The sequence below is a fragment of the Polyodon spathula genome, chromosome 15 (genome assembly GCF_017654505.1).
Source record: "Polyodon spathula isolate WHYD16114869_AA chromosome 15, ASM1765450v1, whole genome shotgun sequence".
In the NCBI taxonomy this organism is placed as follows: Eukaryota; Metazoa; Chordata; class Actinopteri; order Acipenseriformes; family Polyodontidae; genus Polyodon; species Polyodon spathula.
Window position 1 is genome coordinate 31,851,908 of NC_054548.1, and position 17,432 is coordinate 31,869,339.

Below are 17,432 nucleotides of genomic sequence, written 5' to 3' on the forward strand. Positions count from 1 at the left end.
TGATGCAGTTATAGCCCACCCCCGAGGGCACAAAAGGACTGCGCTCACAGATCTCAGTGCCATTTTTCCTTTCAAGACTGACATGATCAGAGAGCCTTGTTCAGATAAGTATGTTGTTGCTTCTATCTGTGTATTTTTTGCATTTATTGTGTTTTTATACAAATTATATGTGATATTTCAACTAATCGCTGTAATATTTTTACTAATTATGCGTATTGTGTGCACTACAGCCCGTTGCTTGTTTTGTCCTGCTGCGGCTTTGAACATAAGAACATAAGAACATAAGAAAGTTTACAAACGAGAGGAGGCCATTCGGCCCATCTTGCTCGTTTGGTTGTTAGTAGCTTATTAATCCCAAAATCTCATCAAGCAGCTTCTTGAAGGATCCCAGGGTGTTAGCTTCAACAACATTACTGGGGAGTTGATTCCAGACCCTCACAATTCTCTGTGTAAAAAAGTGCCTCCTATTTTCTGTTCTGAATACCCCTTTGTCTAAACTCCATTTGTGACCCCTGGTCCTTGTTTCTTTTTTTCAGGCTGAAAAAGTCCCTTGGGTCGACACTGTCAATACCTTTTAGAATTTTGAATGCTTGAATTAGGTCGCCACGTAGTCTTTTTTGTTCAAGACTGAACAGATTCAATTATTTTAGCCTGTCTGCATATGACATGCCTTTTAAGCCAGGAATAATTCTGGTCGCTCTTCTTTGCACTCTTTCTAGAGCAGCAATATCTTTTTTGTAGCGAGGTGACCAGAACTGCACACAATATTTAAGATGCGGTCTTACTAGTGCATTGTACAGTTTTAACATTACTTCCCTTGATTTAAATTCAACACTTTTCACAATGTATCCGAGCATCTTGTTAGCCTTTTTTATAGCTTCCCCACATTGTCTAGATGAAGACATTTCTGAGTCAACAAAAACTCCTAGGTCTTTTTCATAGATTCCAGTATCTCCCATATGATATTTATAATGTACATTTTTATTTCCTGCGTGTAGTACCTTACACTTTTCTCTATTAAATGTCATTTGCCATGTGTCTGCCCAGTTCTGAATCTTGTCTAGATCATTTTGAATGACCTTTGCTGCTGCAACAGTGTTTGCCACTCCTCCTACTTTTGCGTCATCTGCAAATTGAACAAGTTTGCTTACTATACCAGAATCTAAATCATTAATGTAGATTAGGAATAGCAGAGGACCTAATACTGATCCCTGTGGTACACCACGGGTTACCACACTCCATTCTGAGTGTTTTTACTCTAATCAGTACTTTCTGTTTTCTACATGTTAACCACTCCCTAATCCATGTACATGTGTTTCCTTGAATCCCAACTGCGTTCAGTTTGAGAATTAATCTTTTGTGCGGGACTTTGTCAAAAGCTTTCTGGAAATCTAAATAAACCATGTCATATGCTTTGCAATTATCCATTATCGATGTTGCATCCTCAAAAAAATCAAGCAAGTTAGTTAGACACGATCTCCCTTTCCTAAAACCATGTTGACTGTCTCCCAGGACCCTGTTACCATATAGGTAATTTTCCATTTTGGATCTTATTATAGTTTCCATAAGTTTGCATATAATAGAAGTCAGGCTTACTGGTCTGTAGTTACCTGGTTCAGTTTTGTTTCCCTTTTTGTGGATCGGTATTACGTTTGCAATTTTCCAGTCTGTCGGTACCAACCCTGTGTCAAGAGACTGCTGCATGCCTGCATGTGTCAAGAGACCAGCATACTATTTGTTTGTTTGGCCCTTGTGCCGTTTTGTGTTTGTTTAATAAAACGCTGAACGCCGTAGTGTCTCAGTTTGCCCCGCCATTCCTCACTGTTTGGAGTCTGTTTCTAGTCTGACGTCACCACTGCAAGCCTGCAAGCCTGTTGTCCCGAGATAGAGAGTGCTGGGAAGCCTGGGAACAGCATCCCTCCCAGACATAGCAGCCATGGTGCTCAACTACTTGGCTGCGGATATGGGAGAGGCCCTGCTACTGGTTCCAGTGCAAGAGGGAGAAGCCTCGCTATCTCCAGTACAAGAGGGGGAAGCCCCGCTATCTCCAGCATCAGAGGGAGAAGAGCCATCGCTGCTGTCTCCAGCATCGGAGGAAGAGGAGCCATCGCTGCCGTCTCCAGCATCAGAGGGAAAATTCCTGTTGGTTTCGTCTCCACAGCCTGAGGGGCAGGAGCATGAACGTCCACAGCCCAAGAGGGAGGACGCCGAGTGTCTGCAGCCAAAGAAAGGGAAGCCCCCAGGTCCACAGCCCAGGATGAGAACAGCAAAGGAAAAGTGCCTGCTGTTCCCACCTCCACCAGCAGAGGGTGAGTTCCTGCTGGTTCCGCCTCCACCACTATGGGAGGACTGCTTGCAGCTCCCACCTCCACCAGCAGAGGATGAATTCCTGCTTGTTCCGTCTCTACCGCCCAAGGATGCCTGCCTCTCTCTGCCCAAGGATGCCCGCCTCGCTCTGCCCAAGGATTCCTGCCATGCATCGCCTGGGGTTGCCTGCTGCTCCGCATTGCCTGGGGTGAAGTGGAGCTCCCGCTGCCGCCTCTATGGCCAGGGGCTCCTCTCTCGAGTTCGCCTCCTGAGGGTCCGCTGCTGCTGCCGTCTCCTCCCGAGGGTCCTGCTGCTACCGGAACTCCTTCGCCTGCAGTTGCTGTCAGCCCTGCTTTTCTGCAGGGAATTTGGTGGTCTGCGCCCCACAAAGGGGAGCTGCCAGCTACAGAGAAGGGTCAGGAGACCACCCCCACAGACAACCGGGCGGCGGCCAGGATTGCCTTGGCCGGAGGAGCCGACCTGTGTACAGTCAGCCTGGCCGCCACCTTTGGCCCGTTGCTGCCCCTGTTCCTGGGCCGGGACTATAAACCAGGACTTTGGGGACTAAGGTGGGAGGTGGCCTTTTTAGGCCATGTGTGCTGCGCACAAGGGGGAGCATTTGTGGCGGAGTGTCCCGCCCCTTTGTTTATTATTGTTTTGATTTATGTATTAATGCGACGGCAAAAGCTGTCCAATATTATTATTTGTTATTATTATTATGTATTGTTTGGCCTGACGAGCGAGACGCCGTCCGCCAGGTTATTGTTTTTATTTTTTAAAACCTCGTGAGGATGCTGATTATTTAACTAGCTGACAGCCACGCATCCTTATTTAATCTCATCGCAACCAGCATACTATTTGTTTACTATTTGTTTGTTTAGCCCTTGTGCCCTTTTGTTTTGTGTTTGTTTAAATCTAGTGAGTATTATTTAATAAAACGCTGGACGCCTTAGCGTCTCACTTTGCCCCGCCATTCCTCACTGTTAGGAGTCTGTGTTTCTGGTCTGACGTCACTACTGCAAGCCACCCTTTCACAGTTGGGTATAAATAGCCTGTATCAAGCCCCACACTGAGTGTGTTGGTTTGTTAGAACTAGTTGATGCCCTGTAAAGGGCTGAGGGGGAACCTGATTATCAGAGTATAGCCTCCTTGTGACAGTCAACTGTTTCTATTTCTATTTTTCTATTTATTTAGTTATTTTTTATTTTATTTTTTTCTCTCTGTAGCCACATTTGTACCCAAATGCAATATCTGTTCCGGTGTTCCTCACTCCTGTTTGGATAAATAAAAGAAAGCCAGCTTCGTGCAACAAAAACTTTTCTGGTCATTGCTTGTTTCATAATAATATCTGATATTACACACAACGGTCCCTAACACCTGTAATGGCTTTTGAATTAAAAGGGCATTACGGTACAGTATTTTACTCTCAGGACTACCACTGCATTTAAGCATCTGTGGCTTACTTATTTTCTGTTGCGATGCAAATCTCAGTTTTTTATTGAGTGGAGATGCAAAGCTCTGCAATCCCCCCCTTTCTCCTCCTCCTCCTCACCGGACTGCAATCCCACTCCCTCTGCATGCATATCACACACTAACACTACTGTACTCGATATGTATTCAATGAACATGTACTCACTTTTTTAAACACACTTTCACTAACAGAGAACACCATACCTGCACAATGTAGTGGCACAGTCACGTTTTTCATTACAAATAATGCAGTGTTTCTTGCATCATTGCACTATCCACGCTGCGTACGTGCCTAATCATGCGAGATGTGATTTAAGTTCAAAAACAGCTTTATTGGCTCTACACGTCATTGCACTTGATCAAGTACCGTATTACATGTAGTCAGTTTGCCCCGAAATGATTCTTACAAGAGGATTGCTTGATTCTTACATGTAGAGTATTTTACATTGGTTAGTATAGGAATGATTTTGTCCCAGTGGTTTTGATCACTATATGCGGTTGATTCATATATCAGTTATTCTTATAAATGGAGTGCAGTAATATATATATATATATATATATATATATATATATATATATATATATATATATATATATATATATATATATATATATGTGTTTGTGTGTGTGTGTGTATAATGTGTATATATATAAAATTAATACCTTATTACTTCCATCTGGGACAGCCCTTGATTTAAAGACGCCCTCGTATTGACACAGCAGTCATATATTAGCTTTATAACAGAGGCCACCCTCGAATAAACTACTACTAAAAAAACACATTCAGTAAACCAATAAATGCGCAACACTATGTACATGTAACGCCCCCGAGGGAGCCTCAATGTAGCATGTGAATTGCAAACTAATGCACACATTTTATTTTATGGTAGTACAATTCACATACAAATAAAAACAGTATTACTATCGATGAGAATATTTAGCTTCGGTTTCTCTTGCAGAGAAATTACAAACAAGCAAGTTACAGTGAGAAAAAAAATAACCAAGTAGGTTATATTGTAGTTTTTACAGAAGTCAAACTGATATTCTGTACAGTACAGTACTCCCCTGACCTTCCAACTCCCACCTAATAGGCTGTCGATAACTCACCAATAAATGTACTGTAGTCAAAGTAGGTTAGCCATACACGCTGCTACATACTGGTAGGCTACTGTATTACAGAAAATAAGCAACTGCAATACTTCTAAAATGTCATAAATCACTTAATAAAATATTGCAGTGTTTGAAATCATAGTATTATTAATAAAGATTGTCCTCGTATAAAGGCCGCCCTCTTAAGCACCGCAGTCATTTTTATCAATTTAAAATAAACGATGCGGTGTGAAATTGAAGTAATATGTTGTGTGTATATAAAAAATGTTATATGTGATATATTAAAAATACAAAAATACAAAACTGAAAGATAATTGGATAAGTCTCCACCCCCCTGAGTTAATACTTGGTGGAAGCACCTTTGGCAGCAATTACAGCTGTGAGTCTGCTGGGATAGGTCTCTCACAACTTTGCACACCAAGATTTGGCAATATTTGACCATTCTTTACAAAAGTGTTCAAGCTCTCTCAAGTTCCTTGGGGAGTGTTGATGGACAGCAATCTTCCCAAGTCATGCCACAAATTTTCGATTTGATTTAGGTCTGGGCTCTGACTGGGCCACTCAAGGACATTTACCTTTTTGTTCCTTAGTCACTCCAGTGTAGATTTGACTGTGTGCTTTGGGTTGTTGCAATGCTGAAAGGTGAACTTCCGTCCCAGTTTCAGCTTTCTTGCAGAGTGCAGCAGGTTTTCCTCAAGGACTTCTCTATACTTTGCTACATTCATTTTCCCTTCTATCCTGACAAGTGCCCCAGTCCCTGCTGATGAGAAACATTCCCATAACATGATGCTGCCACCACTGTGCTTCACAGTAGGGATGGTGTTCTTTGGGTGATGTGCTGTGTTGGGTTTGTGCCAAACATAACTCTTTGATTTAGGCCAAAAACTTTCCATTTTAGTTTCGTCAGATCACAAAACTTTTTGCCACATGGCTACAGAATCTGACTGTTTTTTTGCATACTTCAAGCAGGATTCAAGGTGGGCTTTCTTGAGTAATGGCTTCCTTCTTGCCACCTTGGGATATTGTTGTCACATGCACATTTTGACCAGTCTTGGCCATAAAAGCCTGTAGTTCTTGCAAAGTTGACACTGGCCTCTTGGTAGCCTCTCTGATCATTCTCCTTCTTGCTCGGTCATCCAGTTTGGAGGGACAGTCTGATCTAGACAGGGTCTTGGTGGAGCCTTCCACCTTCCACTTCTTAATAATCATCTTGACTGTGCGCCAAGGGATGTTCAAGGCCTTTGCTATTTTTTATACCCATCCCCTGATCTGTGCCTTTCAACAACTTTGTCCCGGAGTTCTTTTGAAAGCACCTTGGTGCTCATGGTTGAGTCATTGCTTTGAAGTAGTTATTGATCAGTCTCTTACAGCGCCGTGGAGGGATTTTGGCCCACTCCTTCATGCAAAACTGCTTCAACTCAGTGACATTTGTATGTTTTTGAGCATAAACTGCTCGTTTCAGGTTTTGCCACAAAATCTCCGTGAGGTTTAGGTCTGGACTTTGACTAGGCCATTTCAAAACTTTAAATTGCTTGTTCTTCAACCATTCTGATGTAGACTTGCTTTTTTGTTTCGGATCATTGTCTTGCTGCATGACCCAGCTGTGCTTCAGCTTCAGCTCACGGACGGATGGCCTGACATTGTCCTGTAGAATTCTCTGATACAGAGCAGAATTAATGGTTCCTTCAATGATGGCAAGTCGTCCAGGTCCTGATGCAGCAAAGCATCCCCAAATCATGACACTACCACCACCATGCTTGACCGTTTGTATGAGGCCCTTACTGTAGAATGCAGTGTTTGGTTTTAGCCAGACATATCGGGGCCAGTGTTGGCCAAATATGTTCCACTTTTGACTCATCTGTCCATAGAACATTGTTCCAGAACTCTTGAGGATCATCCAGGTGCTTTTTGGCAAACTTGAGACGAGCATTCAGGTTCTTCTTGGTGAGCAGTGGTCTGCCTTGCTACTCGGCCATGAATCCCATTTTTGCCCAGTGATTTTCTGATCATGGAGACATGAACACTGACTTTATCCGAGGTGAGAGAGGCCTGCAGATCCCTGGATGTTGTTCTAGGGTTCTTTATGAATTCCTGGACAATTTTACGCCTTGCTCTTGGAGAGATTTTGGCAGGACGGCCACTCCTGGGAAGATTCACTACTGTCCCAAACTTTCTTCATTTGGACAATATGGCTCTGACTGTTTTGATGGAGCCCCAGAGCCTTAGAAATGGCTTTGTAACCCTTTCTAGACTGGGTTTAACAGGCATCAACAACTTTTTTCCAGAGGTCTTCAGGAATTTCTTTTAATTATGGCATGATCTGCCTCTAGAACCTGTGTGCTGACAATTTCACTCTGATGGTAAGGGCCAAAGTTAGTCAGATTTGTATTGGGCAGAGCTGGCCCAAATCAGGCCTGATTGTTAACCAAAGTATTCAAACAGCTGACCCTAATTACCCCTTTAATTTATTTTTAATTAATTTTCTTCAAATTTCTAGAATATTTTTTTTCACTTGGAAGTTGTGGGGTAGGATGTGTAGATAAATGAAAAAAACTATTTTAATACATTTTAATTCCAGGCTATAAGGCAACAAAAGGTGAACATTTTGAAAGGGGGTGTAGACTTTCTATAGGCACTGTATATACAAAAATTGGACTGCAAAATATTCTCTCGTAATATGAAATATGCTAATACTAATACATCTTTATTTGCTATAAATATAAAATTTTTACAACTAGGGGGTTTATATACATTCATACTTCTCAGTAGCTCAATTCATTAAGCTACCGAGGGAATCATTTCCTCAATTAACAAGTTACAGTGAGATTCCTCAATGTTGAATGCACAACCATGTAGAAAAATATCACAGACAATTATTATTACAAAATGAAAACCTAGGTTTGATTAACATGTGCTTAACTATATTCTAGGGCTCCCAATCCAGTACAGTGGAACGGTCTCACTCACTTGGTTCTCATGCGCACAGCTGCCACATCCCCTTTTCGTATGTTCAGAAATCTAGCGAAAACATTATTAAACCTGTCAGATTTAGCACAAGTTATTGATAGTATTGGGGTATATATAGGCTTTCTGCCATATGTAATGCTTTAATTTTTAGCTCTCCGCTATAATTATTTACAACCGTGACTTTATATCACTAACATTCACTAGCAAGTTTAAATGAAATCATTCTTATTTTCTTCTTTTTTTCTTACTTTGCTCTGTAGTACAAAAGGTGGTTTTGGGGATGAGCTCATTTGCACAACTAAGGCAGCTGCACTTCAAACCTTGCTCAGCCGTGGTCCACGTAGGTGGCTCCTTGACCATTGAGCTGAGCCTACACAGCCACATGCCAGTCCCTGTGTGGGTGGGGCAAGTGGCAGCCAGCGTGCACTTCAGCAATGAGAAAAACTGCTTCCACAATGCAGTAGAGTCCCTGAGCAAACAGCGGGTAATGGCAGGTGGGAACAATGGCATTATTCACATTCAAACCGACCCTCCTGCTGGGCACTCTCCACGAGTCAGTTTGCCCTCACTGGAGCTGTACGAGATGCATGACAAGAGCCCCTCTGACAACTCGCTCAACTCCACCGGCGTCATCTGCAAGAATGTGCACCTGCTGCTGCGCCACCAGGAGAGTGTTTCCTCCATAGAGACGCCATCTGGAGTTTCACTGGAAGACAGCGCACAGGTCCTCAAAACAACTGATGTATTGCTAGAGCCAGGTTTTAACAAGATAGTATTTACTGCGCCGGTAAGTTCAACAAGTCAAATAGCTTTCTGTGCACCTTTATCAGAACATCGAATTTACTCAGCTTATGTAGGGATACAGGTATCCTCTCGCCCCTGTAAATGTACTCTGAGAGCTATTGAAATTAGGCCAGTTCAAGCTACTACTGCTTGCAGTAGGAACCACCATTGATTTTTCTATTTTTCAATAAACAAATTTATTTTTGATCACATTGTAGGAAGACCACTATAGAAGATAATACGAGAATGAAAATTTTCATTTTTTAGGATAACATTTATTAGAATAATGTGTAAAACATTCCGAAAATTAAGCAATTGAGCGTTGTATTCCATATAAGAGCTTCTGGAGCACTGTTTGGGGACAGCGAGTAAATAAATTAACAAATCTCACATTTCAGACCCACGAGCCAGGGATGTACACCCTTCGTCAGCTGTGTGCAACAGTGGGAAGCGTGCAGTTTGTTCTCCCCCACATCTACCCCATTGTGCAGTATGATGTCTATTCTCAAGAGCCCCAACTCAAGGTTGAGCCACTGACAGGTAAACTGTATGTTGCTGTGAGTACTGTACATGCATATGTGCTTTAATGCTCAAATATTCAGGAAGGTATACTAGGGATTAACAGTTTGATATTAAGATTCTGTCTCTCATCCCTGTTGATTTGGTATTTTTTATTTATTTATACGTTACAGTGCAATACCGTTTAGACTTAAGTGTGCGTCTACAAAACAAAACATCACAAGTGTCTAAAAAAACCCAAAAGTGAGCATTAATACTTCGAGCACTGAGTAACTTTACAGAAAGTACTAGGATAGCTACTAAAATAGTTTCAGTGTATTATACTGAAAAAATGACAGACACATTAGTGTATTAGAATAGTTTTGTGCTCAACCGGCCTGTACTGGAGTGGCGTTTAAGACGTTTATGCAGTGGACGAGTTAAGCTGATGTGCAACTACTTCGATGTGTTAAGTCATTCTGGTGTGTTTAATAATTCCTACGAATAGGAATCATAATTATATAGAATTTTATGTTAACATGGCCGAAATAAACCCCCTACAATCTGAGCATATATAATGAATATACTGTACAAATACTGAATTAACAAACTGTAATTGGAAATGCATCATATGCTTACCTGTCTCTCTGTTTATGTATATTACAGACAGTCTTTTGGCAGGGATTGCCCAAAAACTGAAGTTTACAATAATTACTGGGCACTATGCAATAAAGAAAGGGGATGTACTACAGCTAAGCAATGTTGATGCCATGCATATCCTGTATTCTCCTGGGAATACTGCAACAATATTGTCCAACACGGGAGGTGAGGCCACAGTAGTCTTTTCACTGGATTCCACATTCACTTCCTGTGTTACAGCAAATAGGACCTTATCGGATGCCACACAGATTCCTATGAGTAGCAAATGTGAGTGAAAGGATAAGGTGGGGAGGGGGACCTAAACCTTAACTCATGAAGCTATATTACAGTGCTTAACAGAAAAAATGGCTATAAAATGAAAACAAAGATAGCAAATCAAAAAACAGTAACATCAGTACAATGTCATCCAGTCTGCCTATTTCCAAGATTGGGAACTTGTGAGAAAGTTATACTAAAGAGGGTAAGGCCAATTTCACAAGGCACTTCTAGGTACTCTAAATCTGGTACAGTTAAGAAAGTAAACTGAAAGAAAAGAACATTTTAGCTTAAGTAACTGGAGTGTAAATGCAGTGCTGTGAAATATTGTGTTATGAAACAGCATGATTGGCCTGCTATAAGTGCTTTGTAAAACTGGCCTTATTTATTATACTTTTTAACTTGTGAAAGTAGTCCTTTTTTGGTTTTCCCCCTCCAGAAAAAGTTGAGGAAAGTGTATTGATGATCCAGTCATCCGAGAAGGTTACCAGCATTATGTTGCCACTTACTCCTGCTTATCATGTCATTGAATTTGAACTGGAAGTAATTTGCCACATCCTCTCCACCCTCTCAAAACCATTTGACAATGAGAGGCTGACCAATGGAGAGCTCCATTGGAAAACCAAAGAGAATGAGAAGCCAGACTCCTGCCAGGCCTCCATCGCTCAAAAGGTAAATACATTTTGATTGTTTATTTTGGCAAATGTTTTAAAATACTTAGGGACCTATTTTTATGTGCAGGGGCATATTTTCTGAGTGGAGTAAAACGAGGGGAACAATTGTTTGTCTGCTATGAGGCAAAGTCCCTTGGTCAAGCCCTGTCTAAACAGAGGCTTGGGTGTACTGACCCATTCGGTAATGGTTACATTTGTACCCTGGTTCCCTGAATTAGAAATTTAACAATTAACCTTCAAGGTTGCTGCATCCATGATTGCAGCAGGCTTGAAGGAAAAATGATGCTGAGATCTGTGAGCGCAGTCATTTTATGCCCCAGGGGCAGGCCATGACAGTGTCACAGGCTGTGCGAGCAGCTTTGATATATTTATTCAGGTTTCGGGTCTTAAAGAGGTTAATACCCATTCGGTAATGGCTACATTTCTATTTCGGGACAGCAGGGTAACCTGATGTTTTTTACCTAAGTATTGATGTGCTTATAACAGGGGTTTGGTTCTTTTTCTAGATGTCTATTGACTGCCCATGGTCTATTTATTCTACAATTATTGCCTTGACGTTCTACAACCCCTTTAAAGCTGCGCAATCCTTGCTATCTGCTGGAAAGAGGTGACGCATGCCATTAATTATGAGTGCAGTTCTTTTACACAGAGACGATAATTATTGCATGTTACAGAAGCTTGGTATGAGTGCTCAATAAGTGTCAAGACCATGTAGTCCAGTAAGACATTACATTCCAGAAAAATATTTCTTGGAATGTCTCTCTCTCTCTTCTGCTCTTTGCTTTTTTTAGATGTGTAAATAAGTCCTAGACTGGATTGAAAGGTTAGAAAAACATTTTGTTCACATTTTTTACATTGATTCCACCCACAGAAAACAGTTTAATAAAAGGGAATGGAGATACAACAATTGAGATATAGTTATTTTTGCAAGACTCAAAATAGTATTGCTGTTAATCAGCGATAAACTTGAGAGAGGAATGTTCTTGTATTAAATTATACAACAACTGGACACTGCTTTCCCATTGTTTTCTATGGAGTTTAGTCATTATTTTATAACTCAGTAATGGAAAAGTTGATGCCAATTAACAATATCTGTATTAAAATCACTGATTTACTGATGAAGGGGACAGTGAAGCCCTGCTCTCAACTTTCAGTGGACAACAATGATTATTTCAGACAGAGCGGTAAAAAAATAAATACCTTTAGAAAGTTGTAATAATGAAACTCCCTTGTTCAAGTAATTGATTCATGACCTCCATTATTTCTATGTAACATGCCACAGCAATGCCATTATCATTTAAGTAACAGCTACTTTTAATTTAGGGAGATATGTCGGTTAAACGGACAAACTTCTATTAAATTTCTTTAGTGAATATCAACACCCAGGATCTAACCTACAAAGCTAATAACACAGGATGCAGAAAAAATTCACACATTCACTGTAGTAGTGGGTGGAATGATTTCAGACATTTGACAAAACATTAATTGGAGACATTAATAAGATTATAATTAATTTAAATCATGAATAAGATTATAATGTTATATTCTAAATTTAAAGTGTATTACGTATTCATGATTTTCCCAAATTTATAAATACATTTTGAAACATGCTCTTTTTATTTATGTATAATATAATATAATATTTAAACGTTAAACATATTAAACCAGTCATTACTTAGTGGGGTAAATCTTTGCCTCACATAACCCTACAGTATAGAAAACATTTACATATTATGGTAATTGTGTGTTTATTTTTCAATTATACATTTTGCTATTAATAAACAACGTTTACTGATCACTTCTTGATATTGAAATGCTGCACAGTACATCCGGGTCTTGGAGCAGCATTTGTTACTGAAAGGTTTTACAAGACCTCAAATTCCCAGAAGCTTCACACTTGAACACTCCTCAGCAGCCAGTCATTGCTTTTCCATGACGCATTTTTTCTGTCTCTGCCATCCTTCATGTGACCTCTTGAGTTAGAATGCAGGGAAGCTTTGGAAGTGTGGCTTTGAAATATCTTTAGGAAAGACTATTTTTTCATGAGTAAAAAAAATACCATAAATACCATAAACAAATATATGATGTCTGTAGGTTTCATGTTGTCCTCTAAAAAAAACACAAAGTGAAGGTTATACTGTACATATTATATGCCATAGATTGTTTTTTTTTCAGTTTTTAGGTCTACATACTTGAAATGTTAAACCACACTAGATAAAGGGGTTAAACCTCACCACTGTCTTGTATTAAGACACTAACCCTGCCCTTTCTTTTTCACAGGAAATACATACAGGTGTGCCTGCAGAATATGTCAGAAGTGAGCTTTCATCTGTTAGACCACAACCTGACAGAAAGCTTGAAGTGCCCAAACATTGAGCTGGTGTCTATGAATGTTAAAACTCGCCAGGTAAAGACTCAAACTTTTGAGGGGAGCTAGTGTTGAACGATTATTACTTTTGAAAATAATTTGATATTTGTAAAAAAAAAAAAAATTGTAAAAAATAAAAATAAAAATCCTGATTTGTAATTAACAATTGAGAGATTGTATGAAATACAAAAGTCTAAAAACAAATGCTAAAATGGTGCAGAAGTCCATTGCAAATTAAGAGGTTCAAGGGGTCAAACAAAGTATTGTAACCATGGATAACCATCAAATAGTAATATGGATAACATAAAGATTTATATGTTATATAATTTGTTATTCTGCCTTGTTTATTGACTCTATTTATTATCGAAATTTGAAAGTAAAACAAGAAAATTTTGTGGGTTTGTATAATGGTCATATTTTTTTAAATAATGCATTTGCACTAAAGCACTCAACACGAACTAAGGACATAAGATACAGAAGCGGCTCTTCTGTTCTAGTTGCCAGCTTTTCATTCACCGTAAGCATAGTTGTATGGACCAGTCCATCTAGTGAACTGGATATAATCAGCAATTTATAGTAACTGTTCACTAAATGGAACAATCTCTTAGTAGTTCATAGATACACATTTTCCAGCAGCCTTTTAAAGAAATAAACAAACCTGCCCCCATAGATAACTACCTATTAACATTTACTTAATAACTAAAGGCAGGCTTACAAACAGAGATTTCTTTAACATAGTTTTGTAGCAGATATCATTGTGTAAAGTGAAAATACAAAAATAACTGCACTTTTGAGACTTATATAGTCAATGGATGTGCATGGCAGGGAACATTTGTGGTTCCCTTTCAAGTACGAAATGTAACCATTACCTCGTGGGTATTAATCCTTTGATACTGTCTAACCTGAATAGAAATTCAGACAACTTATAGCAGTAGGGGGCGCTCTAGGGAGTAGCCAGAGGCCCCATTCTGTAGAGCGCAGTGCCAGGGCACGTAGCTCCAGGGAGCCTACCTCTAGGAAGGGACACAGGAGAAGCCCCACTTCCTCTTCCTTGTGTTCTTCTTCTCCTGCTTCTTCTTCTCCTCCCCCCCGCCCCCCAAGGAGTAAGAAGTGGAGGTCCAGGTCATCGGACCGCTGGCGTAATATATGCGAGATGTTCCAGCAACAGCAATCAACTCTGACCCAGTTGTTGCCAGTACAGGCACCTGTTCCATCACAGACGGTGACTTCTCTCTCCCCCCTGGGTGGGGGAGGAAATGGAGGATGCTCTCTCTGTCCTTGCTTCGGAAGAAACGGAGGAGCAAGAGGGGTTTGTATTGGAAGAACAAGCGGCATCGGATTCGCTGCCCATACCTCCGTTACCTAGGGAGCTGTACCAATGAAGCTTTTAAGGTGCCATGAAGGCTGAGAGGTGCTCACTGTTTGACGAGCGTAAGGAGATTCCATCTGTATCCCCCGTCCATCCACCCAGATTTTTGGCAGGAGCTTATCTCATCATGGCAACACCTGGTCACAGCCTCTGCGACCCCTAGGTCGGGCACAACCTATAGGGTGCATGAGGGGGATAAGATGGGACTGATCCAGTTCCACCCAGTGGGATCGACCAGACCAGCCTTGGCGCAGCCAGCGAACCTGGCGTTGCTGTCCAAGGACACCGCTTGCCCGAACAAGCAATGTAGGGTCATGGAGGTCCTTTTCAAAAAAGCCTACTCCACTGACACCTTCGTTGCACGTTTGGTCAACTACAATACAGGCCTGGTGGCTTATCAGAGCCACATTAGAGCGCCGGTGCTGAAGTGGGACTCACCTCTGATCAAACGGATGAGCTGCAGTTAATCTCTTGCATGTTGCTATGGCTGGCGAAGCTCCTGAGCCAAGCAACAGGGCGGAGTATGGCAGCATTGGTAGCAGCACGCCGTCAGATGTGGCTTTCTCAAGCCAGGCTGACGGAGGGGAATAAGGCTGCACTGCATGATGTCCCCATTACACCAGGGATGATATGTTGCTTCGGTCCAAGGCAGCAAGGGAAGCAACAAAGGTGTTTGATGACCTTGCCCCTAAGCTTGTACCACCGCCTAAGAAGCAGTGGTATCAGAGACCACCACCTCAGCCACAGTGGCAGCCTCAGGGCGGTCCACAGGATCCTCCAGCAGTTGTTGGTACGTCAGGCCGAGGGTGTGGTAGGCACAAGTGGTTTCAGCGCAACGCGCCTGGCAAGAAATCGCTGGTGCCAAAGTTGAAGCAACAGCTCTAGGACATTGCTGCCACAGGCCCAGGGCCTCTTCTCCAGGGACCAGTGCACCCACGATTCTTGGGTGCTCACCACTATACGTCGGGGCTACTCCTTACAATTCAGCCATGGACCACCCCCCTTTCAGGGAATGGTCCATACGCTGGTCAAGGACCCCCGAGCCCACAACTCACTGGCTCAGGAGCTAGAAACCCTCCTGGCTATTCACAGCTTACCACTCTCCGACATAGTCGGAGGGTTCTACTCAAAATACCTTCTGGTGCCCATACAGGACGGCGGCCTTAGTCTGATCCTCGACCTCAGACAGGTCAAACTGTACCTGAGCCGCAGGCGGTTCAAGATGTTGACCCTGCGACGGCTGTCGCAGTCCATCAGGCCAGGCGACTAGTTCACGACAGTGGACTTACAGGACACCTACTTCTACATTCCCATAAAACCAGTGCACCAGAAGTACCTTCGGTTCGCCTTTCAAGGAAAAGGCTTCGAATTTTGTTTACTGCCGTTCAGTCTGTCCCTGGCACCACGAGTTTTTACGAAATGCATGGACGCTGTTCTGGCCACTCTGAGACTTGAGAGTCTCAGAGTTCAAAACTACCTGGTGACTAGCTCATTTGTGCATTGTCACCAGGTCAGGCATGACAACACATGCAACGCGTCACCGGTCACCTCTTTAGACTAGGTCTGAATCATGCGAAGAGCCAGTTGGTCTCTCGGTCCATGACAGCTGACAGGGTGACAAGCATGTTGGCCTGTCTAGACCTATTCCGGTTAGGCAGTGCTTTACCAGTGGTAACATTCCAGAAACTTCTGGGCTTGATGGCAGCAGCTTCTCAATCCCTTCCCCTGGGCCTTTTACATATGTGGTCCCTACAGGTTTGGTTCAACAGGATGGTCCCTGTCTCCAGACTCTCTCTTGGTGGAAACAACCAACGCACCTGCGCTTAGGCGTCAGGCTGGGAGCAGTCACAAGAAGAGAAGTGATCACCACCGATGCCTCCAACCACGTTGGGGCGGAGTGCGGAACGGTCGGGGTGCACAGTAGGTGTGACGTCCCCCTTGGCTGGGCCGACACATCAATCTTGTGGAACTGCAAGCAGTGTTGCTAACCCTTCAGTTCTTTCTGGAGATCAAGGGGAGATGCGTGCTTGTCCGGACGGACAACATGACAGTGGTGGCTTTCATCAACCACCAAGGTGGTACGAGGTCGCCCAGTCTCAACAGGGTGGTCACCAGGCTTCTGCTCTGGGCACACACCCACCTCCTCTCTCTCCGAGCGATTCATCTACCTAGAGTGGTAAACACTGCCACAGACCTCCTTTCGAGGCAGGTTCTGGACGGTGCAGATTGGACACTCCATCCCGAGGTAGTGAGCCTCATATGGGAGCGGTTCGGGTCAGCGGAGATCGATCTCTTTGCCTCCCGGGAGTAGACTCATTGCACCCTGTGGTTCTCCATAAAGAGAGATGAAGGGTGTCTAGGGGACGATGCACTGGCTCACCAGAGTAACTGTAGAATGAGCAGCACGAATACTACACTCTGTCACAATTACAGGCAATCCCCAAGCCTGAAGAAACTATCCCAGCCGGGGTAGTACTATATTTATATTTAATAAGGCACAAATCAAGTAAGTAATGAAAATCTTAGCTCAGATGCTTTCACTCTTGGTGAAAAAGAAAAAGAGAATTTGCAAATGGCCGCAGTGTGCTTTTGTCGGGGCAACTCGTACTGCATCATGCACTCTCACAGAGTTTATTGGCATATATGCTTCAGTTCTTGGGTTCTTAAAGGGGAATAACCCATTAGTGATGGTTAATGTTTCTATTTCACAGAACCAGGGTTATGATAATAACCTGACGTTCTGCTGCTGTACTTCTGTTGAATGATGACTCATCCCTTGATATGTCGTCATAGCAGAGACAGAGCTGGTTGGCAGGCCTTACCGCAAAAAAGATGATTGCTTTGCGCTGGCAACCACCGCACTCTCTCCCCTATCGCCAATGGATCTTCTCTTACCTTGGTGTTGTTCATGTGGAGCTATCCATGGCTTGGATCCACGGTGCCAGGGGTGAGAATGTTCTAGCCTGGAAAT

General features: G+C 42.4%; 1 protein-coding gene across 1 annotated transcript in view; it reads left to right on the forward strand.

Moving 5' to 3' along the window:
- LOC121327812 (trafficking protein particle complex subunit 10-like) overlaps positions 1-17,432 on the forward strand; it is a 142,538-nt gene that overhangs the window by 108,012 nt on the left and 17,094 nt on the right. Inside the window, exons 14-19 of the mRNA XM_041272020.1 lie at positions 8,115-8,641; positions 9,036-9,177; positions 9,802-9,960; positions 10,490-10,722; positions 11,231-11,331; positions 13,005-13,131. Of these exons, the coding sequence (XP_041127954.1) occupies positions 8,115-8,641; positions 9,036-9,177; positions 9,802-9,960; positions 10,490-10,722; positions 11,231-11,331; positions 13,005-13,131 (1,289 nt within the window). The remainder of the gene's footprint in view (positions 1-8,114; positions 8,642-9,035; positions 9,178-9,801; positions 9,961-10,489; positions 10,723-11,230; positions 11,332-13,004; positions 13,132-17,432) is intronic.